Source organism: Neopelma chrysocephalum, unplaced genomic scaffold (genome assembly GCF_003984885.1).
Source record: "Neopelma chrysocephalum unplaced genomic scaffold, ASM398488v2 Primary Assembly neopelma1_45, whole genome shotgun sequence".
Classification (NCBI taxonomy): domain Eukaryota; kingdom Metazoa; phylum Chordata; class Aves; order Passeriformes; family Pipridae; genus Neopelma; species Neopelma chrysocephalum.
This window is the reverse complement of record NW_020897704.1, coordinates 13,675,721-13,695,771: the sequence shown is the minus strand read 5'-3', so window position 1 is coordinate 13,695,771 and position 20,051 is coordinate 13,675,721. Positions and strand designations below refer to the sequence as shown.

Sequence of the window (20,051 nt, the reverse complement as noted above, 5' to 3'; positions counted from 1 at the left end):
TTAGCCAGCGTAATTTTTTACTGCCTATGCCGAAATGAAGAAGAAGAACTTGTAAAAACCTGGATGCCCTTTGGGTGGCGCCTACTGCAAAGAATTGCGTTTCTTTTCTTAGGAAATAAGCCTGAGAAAGGTCCCAGCCCGGTGTTGGCTGGATGGACTAAAAGTCCCTGGCTCTTTTGGGTACATCTGGGAGAGGGTGAAACCACAGAGCACCAGGGCTATCTGATATGCAAAGAGGGAACAGAGAATAGAAAATGAATAGCATATATTTATAAATGCAGAGTGCATTTGGTAAGTGTGAGTCACTTGTCTTTCTGGTTTCTGTTTTTATAGGGCTACTGGAAAAAAAAAACAGCTGTAAGCATATTAAATTAGTTATGAAATTTTTTTTTTAATATGTTGATATGTACATCCATGAACAAAACAAATTCTTGTCTACTCTCACAATTAAAAGAACAGAGAAAGCATCAGTTTTCTTTCTTTTTCATAGTATAGTGGCATGTTTACATTACCTTAACAGACAGTAGTAGGCTAGGTGGGAAGAACAGGTTTTAAGAAAGGCTTTGAAAGCATAATTACAGTTAGAGACCAAGAGCTGGCAAACCAGCTGTGGGCTGTTAGATCTTGGGTCAGATCAGACTTTCACCAGTAATTTTCCCACCTGGGATGGGTGGGGAGCATAGCCAGGCTTGCCTCCCACCCGACCTGCTGGGCTAGCAGTGCCAGGAAAGGATATTGTAACATGCTGCTGGATGTGCTAACACCACGCTGCCAACACCTCCAGCTCAAGGGATTTGAAAACAGGTCTACCTCTGAGCTTGGCTTCCTGGGTTTGTTTTAGAATTGCTTCAGTTTAGACATGCTGCTGCTCACCCTGTCTTCTCCTTTTTGTAATCCAGAGCATAAATGTTGCATGTCACTGGTATTTATAATATATCATGCAGCAACATAAATAGTGATATGCACTTCTAAGAAGCTGCAATGTGCCAGAGTACAATGACTTAACAAGGTTTGCCGTAGGCTCGTTTATTCATCAATTTATAAAATCAGTTTTTAGAAAAAGAAAACATACTCCAAAAAGCCAAGGAAGCAGACACAAGGACTTCATTATTCAACACAGAAGGCTTTATTTAGACAAAGGTATATCAGAAAAAAGGGTTTGAGCTTTATTGTATTTGTATTTTCATTAACATTTCCATGAAATTTTTATCCTGCATTGTTTGAACAAATGTAAATACTTAACATTAGCCTCATTATCATGAATTAACAATAACTGTAACTGATGCTTTGGATAAAATAACTACAAATAATTCAAGTGCAGTCTAGGTGCTGAACATAGTTTGAAAGTTCAAACCTGCTTTGAGATCAATGAAATTATACATATGGACAAACATATTTCTGTGCATGTAAAATTTGGCCCTGAGACATTTAAAATCACGGCCTGACTTGCTGGATCACTGCTGCTGGAGCACCACATACCACTTAACAACACTAGTAACGCAAACACTAACTTACTGACAAAGTACTTGAACTCAAATAAAATGAAGCTGAAATGTTAGTACATCAAAAATGACAGGAGCATTGCTCTTGTTTCTTTCATGTTAGGTTCTGGCACAAAAGACATTTTATTATAAAAACTTAGTGTCAGGTCTTGAAACACAGCAGAGCTGTGTTTGACTCAGAGGAGATGGTGACAATAACTTCAGCTGTCCTCATACTTTTTTGACCATAGGACTTCAGGGATGCCTTTAGTTGTGTCAGAGGACTAGTATGGCAACAGAGTATCATATAAGACACCCGCAATAATGTAGATATGAGAGAAAGGTCTTGTTTTTCATTGACTGGCAAGCACCGTAAGTAATCAACTGCATGGGCTGAGAGCAGCATTTCCCTTGAGTGTCATGCCACCTTCACATCTCCTGCCCTGTTACCTTACATTTCCAGCTCACTGCTGGAAAAAGAGTGTAGCCATGTACCACACAGACCTCACCTTCAAGAATAATCCCTTGGGATTTCTGTGACTCCTCAGCTCTATTGATAGCTACACAATTTTGTCCACAAGGAATATGGGAATAAAACACCAATGCTTTAGTCTGTTAAGTTTCCCTTTTATTTCCAAAGGGTAAGAACACCTTACTAAAGATACCCAGCCAAAGATATCGTCCTTTACTAGCAAGACAAACATTTATGGTTAAAGTCCATTGTAGCATTGCTTCCAGACACCTGGCTCTGAGAGTCTGGTCATGTCTGATTTTCTTTTTTTTTGCAGCTCTTAAATAAGGAGACCAAAGATCCAAGAAGAAATCTTAGAAAGTGCTGGCTTTAGGCTCTTGTTCTGAATTCAATGAGTCCATGGGAAAAGAGCCCCTACAATATCTGCCCCATTGACTCAGAATAAGACACAGCATCCAGATCACTTGAAAAAGTGAACCATTTATGCAGATGGCAGTGTTTGCTACCTGTCTACAGGTTGATGCACCTCATTAAACAAATGGTTGCACAAATTTCCTTGTGGCAGGTGGTTTATCAGTAAAGAATAGGGGCTACCTGCTTTCATTTATGTGCTTCTATAGCAAGGAAGTGGAACCCTCTGATGTTTGATCGAAATCATTATCCAGTCTTTCCTGTCTCTGGAGCATTCCGGAGTATTTTCTCTTGGCCTGTCAGGTGAGATCATTTTCTAAGGGAGGCCTTGGGCAGAGCACAGGCTGATGTTCAAGCAGGAGCCAAAAAGAAAAGCACACAGGAGGCAACAGGAAGGGCGGTGGAGGAGGGTGGGAGTTAGGGAGTGGTTCAGAGTAATAAACAGCTGTGGAGCCAAATGTTGATGAGCTCCATCAACATATGAATGACTGTGGTGTATCTATGACCCATCTCCATATAAAATGTATACACCACACATTTTACTAAGTCTTTTATAAAATTTCTGTATTACAGTTAGTAACTCTACATAATAACCTTCACATTCAATGCAATTCACATCTCTGAATAGAGGACAGAGAGCAGTGCTATTGCAGCAGCTTCCATTCCTTGAAAGAATAGAGAGAAGTATTGCAATGAGAGCATCTAGAGCACAACATGAGCTCAAAAGTTTTGTCATTCCCAGCCTGTGCTCAGAGACAGAACATCAGCAAACAGCTTTCATTTGTCTTGCAAATCCCAGAAGAAAATAAGTAGCAAGTTGCATAAATGGCAGAAGGTGGACTAAAATCCACTGCACCTCAACTTCAGGGTGCTTGAATGTAATTTAAAATTTGTAACAAGTTTCAAATAAAGTTCTTTGAAAGTGTAGTTTCCATAGTGGCCTCTTTAGTGATGTCAGAAGTGTGGGCCTTTGGAAATATCAGTTCATTTGGGTTAGTGAGTTGGTCTTCTCAAAATGGAAAACATATTGAATTCCACAGCATGTGGACTGACTGTGCCTTGAATCATACCTTTTGTCTCTGAATTTTAACATGCTGCTTGGCTGAAATTTCAATTAAACATTGACTACCTCTGAAGTCTTCTGTTACCTGTAGTGAAATAAAATCAGAATTCAGCATGTGATGAGGTAAGTCTTCATCTTAAAAATATCTCTTTAATATAGCATACTTTTCACCACCATGCCTCTGCACTTTTTTTAAATAATTTTAAAAAATGTGTTTGCTTCCCTAGATGTCAGTCTACCCCTGATGTGATTATAATTTGTCTTTGTGGGCTAGGTATGTTCAGGAGATGTTTAGACTAACTTGACAGTGATGCACAACTGAGAGAAAAAAGTGAGTTACCCTAGCCAGTACTCAATAGACAGTATCATTCACAGTGGGTTCTCTGAACCTTAGATAGGTGTATGTCCTGGAAGAGCACAGTAATCTGCAGCTGTGAGGCCTCTCTCTCAGAGAGGTACTAGAGAACACTTCTGAGAATTTTAGCTGTCTTGACAAAAATATCAATTTAAACAAAAATCCCAACAATCGTATTGTCTTTTCTGAAATTAAAATAAATGTTGTTCTTCTCACGTAGTTCCCAATGCCCTCTCCCAAGTTAAGAGCATCCTGAAAGATTAAGGCCCGGAAGAGAATTTGAAAACATTAGGGAAGCTACCTGGATGATTTCCCACAGAACAACTACTGAATTTTCTAGCATATAAAAATATAAGAACAGCTAAATAGATAATTATTCTGAACTCTTGAAATCCTGAGGAAAAATTACTACTGAGGACTGAACCGTTAGTGATTACTTACTTATTTTAATTTCTTCGATCTGCATATGAAATAGGAGCCCAGGAACGCCAGGAACAGCACAGAACCTGAGATCAGTAGTGCCAACTGCAGTATGTTCAGCAGCTGGACTCGATTGGTGACTTTGTTTCTGAACATTTCTGCTTTCTCATCCCCAATAACAGCAGACTGAAAAAGTACGAGAAAAATGTCAGTGAAAGGTGTATATGTGCAAGCCCTCACTTGCTGAATATATTCTTGGTGTGTGCAAATCACAGCATGAGTTTAATTACCTAATTTCAGGGCACAAAGACTGAAAACGCTAGGTAGTTTTTTGTTTGTTTGTTTTTAAACAGTGAAGAGTAATAAAGATAAAATATACTAACCTCATTTAGCCAAAGAATAGGAAAAATATAAGGGCTTTTAACTTTTTTTAAAGCGCTGAAATGAGAAAATAAGTACAGCATGTTACTTTTAGTTTGCTACATAAGTTTCTACTTAATTTTTTTTCTTCTCCTCTAACTATATTTCTGACTTCCACATGTACCTTTTTAACATACATACAATTAATAACAGCCATTTTTCATATTGGGCAACCATCACTTTCTGTCTAATCTTCCATATGTGGGCAGTCAGACAGAAGAAAGGCTGGACACAGCGAGGTGTGGTGGGAGGGTCTGGTGTTCACCCACCAGATGTACAAGATCCCAAGGGTATGTCTATCCATGTATATTTGGGCCAACAAAGAGAAAAGAAACAGCTGGACACCCACTGATCCTTGTGATAAAATCCATCTAATGACAGGGAATACATAAACTCTGTCTCTCATTGGATTTCTTACAGAAAATACATTTTGTTTACTACTTCATCCTCATGGCCCCCATTTGGGTTCTATAAGAATGTTATTTTTAAGAACGTGTTGCCTTGTAAGCTTCTGTAGGGAAACCAAATGTATGTTAAAATACTTGGGCAGTGCCTTTCTCAGGAAGGTTTGCTCTTTTGCTGAAGTTTATGCTCTCTGAAAAGTCATGACTGAAATTTTTGGAAGAAAGATGAACAGGCTTATTTTTATTCCTTCTTCTCCCAGACATTTCTACTGACACTGTCATAACCAGTCATCTCTCTTGAAAAAACATCTTTAAATATAAAATAATGAAGTAGCACTTACTCAATTCTTGATGCAGGCTTCACAAGAAGGTTTACTTGCAGCCTTTTTGCAAATCGTAGTGTAAAACCAGTCATCTAAAATGAAAAACAAAAAAAACACAACCAAAACCATTATTTAAATTTTTTAATTGGATGCCAAAGCCTAGCATATGGACTATGTCAATAAGCACTTTGGGATTATTTTATTCTTATGTTTTGAAGGATTTTTTTTTAATGAAATTTTTATGTTTCTAAGGATCTCTCATTTAAGTTCTAATTTTGCAGTTTTACCATAGTTACTTTTGTAATTTACATTTAAAACTGAAGGCAAATTAAAAAAAAAATAAAAATACTAAATAAGTAATGAAATGTTTCATATAAAATATGCTTTAGGGTTTTTTCCACCAGAAATCAGCTGAATTTTCTTTTTTAAAATGAAGGATGTTTAACTTACATAGGGCAGAAACCAAACTTTTCATATCAGAAGAAACATATCTATATAAAGGTCAAACCTTTTCTTTATCTCCTTCTTCTACTCTCTGTCCTCCATAAAAATAAGATCGGGTCTGATTCTTGAAAATTTCGTATCTGATTTAGGAAAATCTGATTGATGTCTCTATTCCAAATAAGGTGAAACTCCTCATTGAAGTTATGTAGCTTAACTGTGACTAGAAAAATTTTGTGAAAAATTCTAAATTTTTCATTCAAATTGAGAGCAAAGTAAAATTTTAGAACCTTAGAATTCATCATACAGTTCAGAAAACTTTGGTAAATACACTTAAAGGATCTGAATCACTGGAAGAGAAATACAGGTAAATTTGAAAGCAATCAAAATCAGAACTGCCATAAATTCATTCTGTTTGGGAGCTCTGTTGGACGATTGAAGTCACAAAGACTATATTACATCTTTTCTAGATCAGTCTATTCAGAGTTCTAGCAATTGGAAATAAATTGATCTATGTTTATTTAGCTTCAATTGAGATAGTAATTATCCAAAAATGGCTAGTTATAAAAAATTTAAAAAAAAAAAACCAAGCAAACAACAAAAACCCCACAAGTGTAGAGGAAGCAGAACTTTCACAGAATATAATTTTCTCAAAGTACTTGAAGGTCATAGATATCTAGAGCATACTTCACAGTCTGCAGAATCTATTTAATCCCACGTTCCCAATAAGTAAAAATCAAAACTGCCTTTCCAAATTTTGAAGGTCAGAATGAGATACACTTCTGCTCTAAATTTTCCCGGTTAAAACCATACCGCTTTGTGAGCAGATCTTACAAAACCAAGCATGAAAATATTGCATCTTCTGCTCATTCCTCTGGTAAAAGGTCAACTTTAGTACTATTCAATTTAAACATTGCAAGTTTACAGAGGTACAATTATTAAATACTTGGACTTACAGGCTCTATGTCTAGAAACGTCTCATGCTCCTTTTCATTTGGACTCAGGCCTTCCACGTCATGCAATATAGAATCACTTGCATGAAGAAAATGAGGAAGAGAGATGTATACCGGTCTTTCTGTTTGAAAAAAAAAAAACAAGCTCTCTTGAATCATTAAGCCTTGTTATGGTGCTCATCTTCTGAGGTAATTTTTCAAATATAGTACAAATATGTACAATCCTGATAAAAATGTTAAGTCTAATCCTCTCCCCCACCAAAAAAAAAAAAAGTAGAGCATTTCTGTGATTCTTTCGTCATGAGGAGAATTTGCATGGTGAAATAAACTGTAGTCACAAATCCTGCCTGTCTGTGTCTACATCGCGGAGCTGGCAGTGCTACCAGTTTCATGCTGAAGTGAGGACATGACTGTCACTGTTTCCCTCACCTTCATGATCTTGTTTTAGCTTGAAGGGACCCCATGCCATCCACTCTGCACTGAACACAGATTCTGTATATATTTAATTTATTATGCCAACAGTAAACTAAGTAGTGTCTCTCAGTCTCTGAATGTGTATGTAATTGTACACATACCCACCCCCTCCGTGTGTGAATTGCCTCAAATGCAGGGACTGTGACTATGTCTATCTTTTATACAGTGCCCCTTCTTTCTTTTCGCTACACAGATTCCTGTAGTTTCAATGTACAGTCTGTAGTATCACAATTTTACATTGCACTATGCAAAATACAGAAATATTATAGTCCTCATTTTGGGAAGTGAGGCTGCAGAAATGTGAACAGTCTCACAGGCAGTCTGTGCAAGAATTCACAGACTAACACAAACATCCTGGATCTTAGAGTTACACCTCAGTTACAGGACACACTCTTTCTCCCCAGTTAAATGGAGTGTTTGGTAATACGGTGTCATACTTGCTTTGCAGGCACTGATGTCTAGGACTCCACCTAACGTGCAGTTCTGTGATATGACTGGATCTGTACAGAAGCAGTAATTATCTCCCACTTCGGCTGGCGATGCAAATGCTTCACGAGGAACTGTGAAACGATAGAGGGTGATTCCCTTCACTTTCTGTTCACTATGGAAAACTCCGTAGATTGATCTGAATACAAAAGAGGAGAAGCATGTTTCAGTCATTTTGGATTAAAAATCTGAATTCGTGGCAATACTCTGGAAGGATCCCCCAACTGTCTCCCTCTTAAAAGAAACAAGTAGCCAACGTCCAGGCTCCCACCACTGTGTTCAGCAGTTTGTAGGGGTGCTCCTCTGTAGAGGAGAATATTCTCCACCTTCACAAAAGGTTGTAGAAGCTCAGAGGTGAGCATGACAATACACAAAAGACAGACAAAACTTCTAATACTAATAATAAACAGTATAGACAAAACTAACAAATTAATTAAGATCTCTTTTCCCTACATACTTCTATACCCGCTGTCATTATGAGGTTTTTTAAAGGTTTTGGACTACAGTAGAGAAGTAAATCAGCTCTGCTATAGTTTTTTGCAGACCTAATGATAATCTAAGCTTTATAAAGCAGGCAACATCCTGCATATAACTTTATTCCATTGCATATGAATCAGAATATCACTTAAGCTTCTTTTTGCTAATTCATTATCAGCTGATACAGAGATATGGTTGTTACACAATAAGGTAACCAGGACAGCAGCACTTTGTATTGCAGCCAAACAAAAGAAGGGTTCCGGGTTTTGCAACACGGACAGAACCAATTTTCCCGACCCTATTTCAGCAAGACCTTAGGGTGATTGTTACCATCCTTAATTGTTCATAAATTGTGAGAATTAAATGGCCAGAGGGGTCTCTTAAACTGTGTGCAATTGATGCAAAGAATTTTATCATTTCTCCTCTACATAGAATTCCCTTTTCCACGACTTGTGCAATGTTTTCCAGTTTGGGAATACAATTGCTACACAAAAAAAGGAAGAACTTTAACTTCATGTAAAAACACTGATCTTGAAAATAAACACTCTGCAAAGCAAATGGCCTACTTCAAACCAAGAAAAAAGGATGTAGTTGTTTCCAGGCAGCAAAATAAATAAAGAGGTTGAACCTCCCAAAGTAAATACACTGTGATGCACTTTAAGTCTTTTAACATTGCTTTCAGTGATCCCACTGGAGAACTCAGGGACATTGGATAGCGACAGCAGAAGCAGCAGGCTTAAAAGTCATCAGTATGGGATGTATTAAGCAGGCTTGTTTGTTTGTAAATACATAAAAATAAAATATGTAAAAATATCCTGTGAGAAAACAATTTTAAGTATCTAATGAATTACAGTAAATCCTGTTCTCATAGATAATTTTCTCCAGAAATGCCAAATACAGACCTAACTGAACCCTGCTGTACCTGTTGCCTTCTCAGATCAAACAAGGCAGGTTATGATCAAGGCAGTTACAGATTTCCAAGAGCTTACAACAATGTCAGATTTTCCTGAATTATACATGTGTAACTGTTTGAAATAAAATACATTGTAAATATCTTGCTGCTTGACCTTATAAAAAAATAGTGGAATCAAGCTCTGAATCATGAGCCCAGCTCATGACTTTACTTATGTTTAGATGAAATGTTTATTTGGCACTGCCTCAGTGACCTGAGCCGAAGCACAGCCACTGCAGCCACTCTCTGAAATGAAAGAGCACTCAGTGGCACACGCAGGTGTGTACACACTCCAGGAAGGGCCAGCCTACCTGCAAATATCAGAGGAGAAGAAGCGTAGTACCTGATTCTTCTTAATAAATGGTGGGAATGATGCTCCATCTGTAAACAAAAAAATAAATAAAAAAAAAGGCTTGAAAGCAATTCCACTTTGAAGACATGATTTAATTTCTAGCTCAATACTCAGCTGTTGGTTTCCTATAAACCTGTGAAAAAGGTAAACAAATGAGTCATTTATGGGGAAAATGTTTATGTAAGTTATTGCACAGTGACAGGCACTCCACAGATAAGATTTAATTGTTTTTGAAAGTGAGCCAAGTTATGGCAGCTTTTTTTTTTTTCCCAGATGTGAAGCTCTATGATCAAGCCCATTAAAAACAGAGGATACTAAATAAAAACAAATCCTGCTTAATATGAAGCCTATTACCATTGCTTCAAGGCTTATGCAGCCTATAGACCTAAACCTTCCTAGAGATTTTTGGTTCACCTGCAGTTATGACACAACACTTACAAGAAACAGAGCTTTAGACTTCAACACTGTCTATTTAATAATCAAACCTTGTTTCACCAGATTGCTCAAATTGACCTGTTCTTTGTAAGCTGAGGTGCCCTCTAGAGCTAATGGAGAGAAGGAAGCACTTCTAGAGCACAGTCCGTGTCACACCATAGTAGATATGCGAAATAGGTCAGAGGAGTAGCACGTTGGTGTTGTGTTTCTCTCCACTCACTATAAAAAGGGTTCAGACAGTTCAGATGTGTATTTCTGCATTGCAAGCACCCAGAGTTACGTAAGAGGACCCTCTGCCATTTTCCCTATCAAGGTGTTGTAACAAACCAGTACATTGGTTAATTCTTGCTACAATCTCTGTTTAGTTTCTCGGGCAGCAGCCATAACAAAGGGTTTGAAAACATCTTTGATGTCTCTGAATCTAGTTGGCAAGAGCAAGAAAGCTAAATTGCATACTGCCACTTGACCACTGCTGACAGAAGCACTTTTTCTTAAAGAAAATTCAAGATCATCCTAAACACATTTCTATTTCTAGAAATAGAAACACTCTATTTCTAAGTCTTGGCAGTCTTGTAAGGTTGGCAAACATGGAGTCATTTCAAGCCCATACAACTATATTGTTCAATGTTTTTGTCTATGTATTTTCTTATACTGTACATGCTGAGCTTTTGTGTGAAAGCTCACAAGATAGGCTGACATTCTCACACTTAGAAGGCTATTTAAACCTGCTGCCTCTGTAAACACATGGTCTCTCCTAAGCAGTCACACTGAATGCTCTTGTAAACTGTGCAATAATCTTTGCTAACAAGGAAAAGCTCCATATTTTCACTGTACTGGAGCATTTAATCTGGTTAGCTGAGTATGTTTATTTTTAGCTGTGGAAGAAGAAAAAACAAAAAGCTGGTAGGTAAGAAAAAAGACTTCAGGCCCTGTAAGAGTCATAGAACCTAAGAAAATATTGTTTCTTATAAAATTAATTGCATGGTTTAAAAAGGAACTAATCCTTTGTGACTTACAGACTTTTGGAAGATCAGATTCTTGTGATGTATTTTAAATACTTCAAAATAACTGACTGTATGCTCTGGGTTATAAGGAAAGTTATCTATGCCAGGTAATGCAGAATGGAAAACAGAAAAAAAAACCAAACAGCCCAACACAAAGCCTGCTTGTACGGATACTTGCTTACTGAAGGCGTTTAATTAAATTTTCAACAGTGTAAATGAATGTGCATTATTAAAATCCAAAGATAATTTTCAACTGCTATAGCAAAGAAAAAGATTCCTAGTTATATTGTACTATGAAGATAATTCGTAGCAACAAGAGAACCAGATTATTTTCTTGTGACTCTTCCACATCTACCATAGAGGTAAAGACTGTGTGCACGAGTGTATGTAAAATAATGTACAGTAACATATAATATATATTTTAATAGATACACACATATGCATACATCATTATAGTAGTATATATACATGTATAAAGATATTTAATAGACAGAATATAGAACTGCTGAAGCCCAGGGGAATTAATTTAAATATTGTATCTCATTACTCCCTAGCAATATGAAGAAAAGTGCTGAAGTTTTAAAAAGATTTAATAGCTTACCTGTGCCATTAACCATATCACAGTGACCTTCCCAGTATGAAAGATTCCTTTAAGATAGAAAAAAAAAGTCATGCTGCATGCAGTATATTATACCATGTAAGCAATTTAATTACCTCTATTGCTAAATATAACTTTCCAGTATAAGCCTTACCCATTAGCAAAGGCAAAGGATAGAGATGTTCATTTATTCAGATAAATTGTAAGATGCATTAGAATAGGATAAAAGGAATCTAGCTACTTAAGCATGCAAAACAGAAACAACTAGTTATATCAAAGAACCAATAACTGTCTTAAATCCAACTCCTAACAGAACTGTTAATAGCTGAAAGAAAGAGATGGTTTTGCTAAGCCCAGGGCTTGATCTTGTTTCCTTTGAATTGTTGAAGATTTTCCATTTATCTATAGCTCTTAGTGAATCAAGGCTTAAAAGCCATACCTTGAAAATTTATATGGTTTTTTGATCTACATTGCTATGATACCTTTTGTTTTTATAGCTTTCAATTATTGCTGTTTTTGTAATATCTTCTGTCCCAGTATAGACTGTGTAAGGTCCATCAGTTGTCCCATTATACTGTAACAGACACAAGAAGGAATATCAGTTAGAAATATTGAAAAAAATGGTACCATTGTCAGATTTTATTTCCTCAGAGCAGCTGCCTTAATTTTTATTCACAGAATGATAACTGAAGGCATTGCCTCCTCATTGGTTTCACTTACCGGGTAGAACACTCCCAGAACTGGGTTTATGGAGATGGGGATACTGTCTAAGAAGGGATCTGTGTATCCCCACAGTATTTCTTTTACCGTTCTGTTCTGCAGCATGGTTGACTTAGAAGATTTAATCCAAGTGTTTAACAATATTTGCATAAAAGTGCCGGGGTACAAGGCAGGTGCAGCCTACAACAGCAACACAATTAATGTTTAGCATCAAATTCTGCATGTGCTTTGCATCAAAAAAACACAGAGACTGACTTCAAGAAATTTCTGGCAAAGCCAGTTTCCAGCTCACTTGAAGTTAAGTTGCTGCATAATACTGATACTCCTTAACAAAAAACTACTTGGCATAAGTTACATAAGCAGAAAATTTTTCTTGACTGATTTAGATCATCCCTCATCACAGAATCACACAACAGTTGAGGTTGGCAGGGACCTCTGGAGATCATCTACTTCAACCCCCTGCTCAGGCAGGGCCACCGAGATCTAGTTGCCCAGCACCATGGCCAGATGGATTGTGAACATATCCAAGTAAGAATTGCAGAAAAGGTTGGATCACATGATCTTTAGAGGTCCCTACCAACAAGGGCTCTTCTATGATTCTGTGATTGCTGCTATGGTTCTATTTTGTATTTACACCATGTGTCTCTATACTCTGCCCCTCACAGCAATCCTGAGCGCTCACATGCAGACACCACAGTTAGTGCAAGACAGTCAGGCAATACAACCTTAAGATTTTATATTTATTTGTTAATACAGTAATACAGCTCTCCTCAGGGTATCTGACACTCATGTCATTTGTGTTTATGGAGAGGGAATTTATCCTGTGACAGTTTCATTATTACTAATGCTAATCCCATTCCTGAAAGCGTTCAAGGCCAGGGTGGATGGAGCTCTGAACACCCTGGTCCAGTGAAAGGTGTCCATGCTCATCCCAGTGGTTTGGAACTGGATAGTCTTTAAGGATCCTTCCAACCCAAACCATTCCATGATTTTATGAACTTCTCCACTATTTCCTCCAGTACCTCAGCATTTGAATCTGGACATTATGCTTTTGTTTCTTTACTTACAACAACAGCAAGGTTGAGGCAGGTGATGTTATCATCTTCTGTCCCAACGGACATATTAGGTTCAAAATGAGCAACATTAGGCAACATGTAGGATATCGTGCCATTGCCATCTTCCGTGATATTTTCTTTGGGTAAATATCGCACCCTTGAAATACAAAACACAAACGCAGAATATTTTTAACCTTTGACTTTTGAGAAAACACATAACCATGCTTTACTAAAGGTTTTGAAAAGTTGATGAAAATTTTTGTAAGATGAATGTTGAATATTTTATAACCAGTGAAAAGGTTCTGAACTTTTCATGTAAAAGTTTCATTTTCTGCAAAATATTTTTCTTTTGAAAATATATCTTTAGTGTCAAATGCAATATTTTTCTTGATACCAAAATGAAAACAAATATTTATTTTTTATTTTTATATCATTAACGTACCTTGTATATTTTTATATTTTGTTTTAAATTAATTATGTTTTGTCACATTTTTTCATAAGCTAATTTATGGTTGCATGTAATTAGAAGGCATGACACAGGCTGGTTGATAAATACTCTTAAGTTTTGATCTGATAGGCATATGTTGCAACAAAACAGATTACAATTACAGCCATAATACCACTTTGATAACATTTCATATGCACGTAGAGATTTATAAGCACTTTTTCACCCCCACTGAGATTGTCTCAGACATGCCCTGTCAGCAGATCTCTAAGGTACAAATCTCTGATGCAAGTCCAGCTTTAGCTCAACTCTTCCAGTTCCTATCCTGTTGCTGACCTCTCTGTAGGCATGGCAGCCAGCAGGGATCAAATCACTTGGCCTATGCTGTGGCTCAAGAAAGCTTATTCCAGCTGAGTCCCAGAAGGGATCTTCAGGATACTCCATCAGATCTTCCAGCCTGAGTGTGGGGGATACAAAAGATACAGCGAACATTTTCCCACAGTACAGACGTAGCCAGCTCAGGTGGGTCTTCTCTGAAGAGTAGCTGGATTTGGCTTCTCAGAATTGGTTTGTGTGCGTCTCATTTTAATTAACTGCCTAATGTGTAGAGCACCTACCTGAAAGTTGAGAGATTTTTCTTTCTAATTAATGTTATTTCTAACTGGAAACAGAAGATGTAGAACAAGATTTCCCAACAGAATCAGGGGGACAGTTGTGTTTTCAAGTTTTTCTACACTATAATAAATTATTAAGTATTTAAATGAAGATTGAGAGAGAGACCCTGTGTAACAGTTGTTCAGGTAGATCAAATATCCCAGGTGACATGACTGCAGCTGTGAGAAGAGCCATAGTCATAATTTTTTACTTAGTCTTATCTACACTTCTGGCTGAGATTTGTCCCTGAGAAAACAGGGACCATGGTCAGCACCGGAGTAAAACATTTCTGTTTGGTGAGAATTCACCGTCTGCAGTAGTTCTTAACTGGTTGTTTTCCTAATTCCTGTGTAACAATTTCCTCTGTCTCCGCAGGTATTCTATGAACCAAGAGTTCTCTATTTCCAATGAGAAATGAATAGGCTTTTAGACATCAAAGTACCTAGGCTGTATATGCTGCAATGGATAACTATCTTGCAAATATAATATACATCCTCAAAGATATCATGAAAGAAATATCCTATCATCATAGGAAAGCAATTTCCTACCAAGAGTGCCAGTGATAGCTGGATACTGCACTAAATACCTCAGGAAGCATCAACTAGTCCTATGTCAACATCACATTTAAAATGAAACAAATAACTAAAATCTTCCTTGACTGTGGGAGGACTGCTGCATCTAGGCCCTAGCTAGTACAATCAGAAAGAGGAATGATTTTCTGAGGAAAACTTGAAAAGGAAAAGCTATAGATTAAAATAAGCCATATATGAGAAAAAACCCCAAACCACATTATTAAAATAACTATGAGTGATGCATGGGTGATAAGATAATCTCTTGGTTTTAGGGCATCTGGTGTATTTTCTTCTATGTATAAAGCTGGCAAAACTGGAAAAGGAATAAATGCAACCGCCTCTGTGTTATTGTGGCTATGAGCTATAGTTTTTCACAAGAGCAAGCAGCTTCATATCCAATTACCTATTTCTATTTGTGTTTTCCTAATGTGAGACTCAATCCAGAAAGTGTCACACTTTCAATCCAGAAAGTGTGTAGCTGCAATTCAGGCATTTTTGTCAAATCTGACTGAAGTGCAATGATGGAATTTAAAAAATAAATTTTAACTCAGCAGAACTTTCTCTGACTTTAACAAAACTTCTGATATGATGTCACATATTCAAGGGTCCTTTCTTACCTGTATGTGTAAGGTCCTCTTTGTTCAAGTTTTGGACGAGCTCCTTCATCTAAAACCTCTGAAGGATTTAGCACATGGAAAATCCAAAATTCTCTGTAAACTGAGCTTCCTGGCACAATCCAATTTTGGTAAGCAGTGGTACCATTTGCAATGACAGCTTCCTGAAAGTACAACAATCAAAGCTAAAATTATCCGCAAAAAAGCCCCAAGTGACAAGTTGCATTTAATTTATGGATTATTGTAGAAGATTCCCAAGGAAACAGAAAAAAAGCACCATTATCATCAGTATGAGGCAGACAGTGGAGTTGGCCAGCATCTGAAGGCAGCTTGACATTCCTGCTCAGAGTGAAAGTGAGTCCCCCTAAAACAAATGACCACAAAGCTGATATGATTGCTGATGTACCCAGTAGCAGAACTTTCCTATTGCTGTGGTGGGGCACTGCCTTAGTTCTCAAACACTTGCTAAAGCCACTGATTATTTATAAAGAGAAAATCTTTGAGTGACTGAATGACACTCAGCAGGTTATAGAATTCATAAACTACTTTTCATACATTCGCAAATAGCCCAAGGGAGGAAAAAAGAATTATCTCTGAGCATTATTCAGGTACTAGATAATTATGCACCCAGAAAAGACAAATAGTGCTCTTGAAGGACTGCTTTTTTGTCAGAAAACTTTCATCACCAAAACTGAGACTTTATAAAAAATCTCTCTAGTTTTAGTAACATTTTGTTAGGAAAGTTTCCTAGGTCTAGGGAATCAGGATAGAATACAGCTATAAGGACAAGACAGTGCATCAGGAACCACACTAGAGGAATCAGTACCTTTAAGTCTGTGGCATTCAGCCATCTGGTAAATGTCAATTCAGTGCTCAGGACTGTACAGTGAGGAGAGCATGAAAGTATGCTACCTGCATAGTCAGGGGAATGCCTGCTTTGCCTGGTCTCCATCATCTTTTATAGGATTTTTCCAAAGATTTGGGATAAGGTAGTTTTTCCCCTTGGTTGTAAAAATTCAGAGAAGTTTTTTCAATAAGAAGAAAAATCTAGGCTGCCTGTCTCCAACAGAAAACATAATTTTTTTATTAGAGTGATTCAATACGAATTAATTTGCACAATTTATGGAGTTCCAGGAATAAAAAGGCTCTAATTTCTCTAGATAGCAAGGAAAGACATTTTAAGCCAGAAGTCGCTAGATTTTCTTTCTAGTTTATGCCTCCAAAGTTTGCTTAGCAATCACTAGTGTAAAAGCACTGTCTAAATATCTGCTATAATTTATGGGCAAAAATGGAAGGAAACCTTGCCACAGCAAGTGTGTTACAATCCTGAGGCCTTGCACTCAGACCTGACAGCTAAAATTCTCTTCAGCCTTGTTTTGAAAACCTCAGAAGGTCAAAGACTCTATCACAGCTATGATCCAGCGTGGGACAGACCATGTCCTTGATGAAGAGGGAAAAGCTTGCATGGTTCAGGAGTCACCCTTGCAGTGTTCACAGAGAATTGCTCAAAGAATCTGGGAGAAGCAGGCTGATATAAAGGCTCAACTCTGTCTGCCTGTGATCTGTACTCAGCAGGATCCTGAGATGGGGACAGAGGTGGGATTTGACCTCCCACCTCTGTGTAACTGGGGTAGGGAAATGGTTAAGGATTCCTTGCAGCTATATGGTCAAGAGGACAAACTGATCTCTCTAGAAGACAATATTCAGAACAGAGGTGAATAAATTTTCAACCTTGTGACAATAGATCTATTCAATAGATCTTAAGGTGGTGTTACTTACTTTTTAAAACTTTTCTTCTCCATCCATTCCCCTTCCCCTTTTAATCCTCTGCCGGGGTTAGAGCAGCTCAGAATGATGTGCTAACTCAGCCACTGCACTCTGCCTGGTCATAATCATAGAATCATAGAATAGGTAGGGTTGGAAGAGACCTCCAAGATCATCAAGTCCAACCCCTGATCCAACTCCAATTACTATATCATGGCACTAAGGGCCACGTCCAATCTCTTTTTAAAAACCTCCAGGGATGGTGAATCCACCACCTCTCTGGGTAGGCCGTTCCAATGTCTGATAACCCTCTCTGTAAAGAATTTTTTCCTAACATCTAACCTAAACCTCCCCTGGCAGAGCTTGAGCCCATGTCCCCTTGTCCTATTGTTGGTTGCCCGGGAGAAGAGACCAACCCCCGCCTGGCTATAACCTCCCTTCAGGTAGTTGAAGAGAGTGATGAGGTCGCCTCTAAGCCTTCTCTTCTCCAGACTAAACAACCCCAGCTCCCTCAGCCTCTCCTCATAGGACTTGTGCTCAAGTCCCTTCACCAGCCTCGTTGCTCTTTTCTGGACCCGCTCCAGCACCTCAATGTCCTTCCTGAACTGAGGGGCCCAGAGCTGAACACAATACTCAAGGTGTGGCCTCACCAATGCAGAGTACAGGGGAAGGATCACTTCCCTGCTCCTGCTGGCCACACTGTTCCTGATGCAGGCCAGGATGCCATTGGCCTTCTTGGCTACCTGAGCACACTGCTGGCTCATGTTCAGCCTCCTGTCGATCAGCACCCCCAAGTCCCTTTCTGCCTGGCTGCTCTCCAGCCACTCTGTCCCCAGCCTGTAGCGCTGCAGGGGGTTGTTGTGGCCAAAATAATGAGTTACTGTGTGGATTTGCAGCCCACCACTCACTCTGTACTAATGCACTGTGAACACTCTTGGGGGATGCTCCAAGACTACAGCTGATCCAACCTGACAGTACTGCAGCCAAAGGGGCAAGTGGCTCCTGCAGTCCCCGGTACCTGATCTATGTCCCTCCCTCTTCCTTTGTGGCAGCTCTCATTCCTCAGGGGTTTCTCCCTATTGGACAGGAGGAAGATTATTTCCCTTTTTTTTCTTTTTTTCTTCGTTCTGTGTTACCTTTCTACCAGTTAGATATTTGGCTCAGGGGTCTGTGTAGGGGGAACCAGGGTTAAAACAAGGGAAGCAGAAAGACAAAAGAGGGAGGGGGAGGAAGGGAGCAAGACCATTATTTTCAGTGGCATTCAGCCATTATTGTTAATAACATTTCTCCCACAAAGGAGGTGGGTTTGATTCTCTGTCACAAACTTTGAGAGTGCCAATGGTGAGTTAAGGTGGAAGACAATCTAGAGCTCTGTCCTTATTCATGTCTTCATTTAATAAAACTAATATCCTCACACCAGCAAGTCCTTGGTTTTCACTGTTTGATCACAGGTGATCCATTACTAGATATTACTCCTCTCTATGGCTGGCCATTTGTATATTTCTCTATTAAAACTTCTATGCTATGTTATGAAACATGGAGTAATTTTGAAAAGTGATTTGCAATGGATAGTACAAAACACTTCTCAACTCCCTGTTCAATCTGCATCAGCTCTAATATCTTACACAATAGTTAATTACTGTTAGCAAAAGTAGCTATACAATATCTAATTTCTACACAGCCAAGTTCATATTCTGACCTATCTGAGCAACACTGAGTGAAACCAGTGGGAATTTTAACGCCTTTTTGTTTCTGATATAATTTTCTCCCCACTTGATATGGGTCAACTAGCAATATATACATTCAAAGGAATGCTGAGCAGTCAGCAATAGAAGCTTGTTGTACTTTGAATTTACACTAAACTCAGCCATCAGGATTTCTGGCAAAGAAATACAAAGTTTAAGACAAGGTTTCTGTCTTGATGAAGAATCTGGCCAGATGGACAAAAGATGCCATTTTTCTGGGAACTGAGAGATGCCACAAATACTGTAACAAAATTGTTATTAGTTTATGTGTTGTATATATATAATCTGGCCAATCATAGTGGGTCAACTAGCAATATATACATTCAAAGGAATGCTGAGCAGTCAGCAATAGAAGCTTGTTGTACTTTGAATTTACACTAAACTCAGCCATCAGGATTTCTGGCAAAGAAATACAAAGTTTAAGACAAGGTTTCTGTCTTGATGAAGAATCTGGCCAGATGGACAAAAGATGCCATTTTTCTGGGAACTGAGAGATGCCACAAATACTGTAACAAAATTGTTATTAGTTTATGTGTTGTATATATCAGTCTGCCTATGTAAACTGGAAAAAACCCACAATAGAATTGTGTGAAACAGAACAAGTTGGGCTCCAGAAAAGCATTTTGCAGCTGGAAGTAGGAATAGCCATTTATTACTTCTTAAATTATGATTATTATCTTATTATTAGCCTTTCTATTCAGGCTTTGTTGGATCAAAACTTTTAGTTCTTTTTCAGTCCTTGATAGTAAAAAATTAAGGGAGCCAATCAAGTTTATAATTGATAATGCAGGAATATGTGTGGTTAGATCACTTATGTTCTGCTGAGAGCTAGAACTTGCTTTAGCTTCATTAGTTTTCATAAAGAACTGGCATATTAATGTCACGAACACAGTTTTAAATTAGAAGAGTTTCCAATGCCTCTGGTAGCTGATAAGATCAGTCTGCCTATGTAAACTGGAAA

The 20,051-nt window shown here is 38.1% G+C and overlaps 1 protein-coding gene across 5 annotated transcripts in view; it reads right to left on the bottom strand.

Moving 5' to 3' along the window:
* Positions 1-1,103: 1,103 nt before the first annotated feature.
* The window catches only part of CD36 (CD36 molecule), a 32,391-nt gene continuing 13,443 nt past the window's right edge, over positions 1,104-20,051 (bottom strand). For all 5 annotated transcript variants that reach the window (XM_027679459.1, XM_027679456.1, XM_027679457.1 and 2 more), the window contains 12 exons: positions 15,585-15,745; positions 13,309-13,453; positions 12,242-12,421; positions 12,004-12,095; positions 11,525-11,571; positions 9,444-9,513; positions 7,655-7,842; positions 6,747-6,865; positions 5,368-5,441; positions 4,586-4,640; positions 4,224-4,388; positions 1,104-3,512 (listed from right to left, as the gene is read on the bottom strand). In XM_027679459.1, the coding sequence (XP_027535260.1) occupies positions 4,224-4,388; positions 4,586-4,640; positions 5,368-5,441; positions 6,747-6,865; positions 7,655-7,842; positions 9,444-9,513; positions 11,525-11,571; positions 12,004-12,095; positions 12,242-12,421; positions 13,309-13,453; positions 15,585-15,745 (1,296 nt within the window). In that variant the 3' untranslated portion in view covers positions 1,104-3,512. The remainder of the gene's footprint in view (positions 3,513-4,223; positions 4,389-4,585; positions 4,641-5,367; positions 5,442-6,746; positions 6,866-7,654; positions 7,843-9,443; positions 9,514-11,524; positions 11,572-12,003; positions 12,096-12,241; positions 12,422-13,308; positions 13,454-15,584; positions 15,746-20,051) is intronic.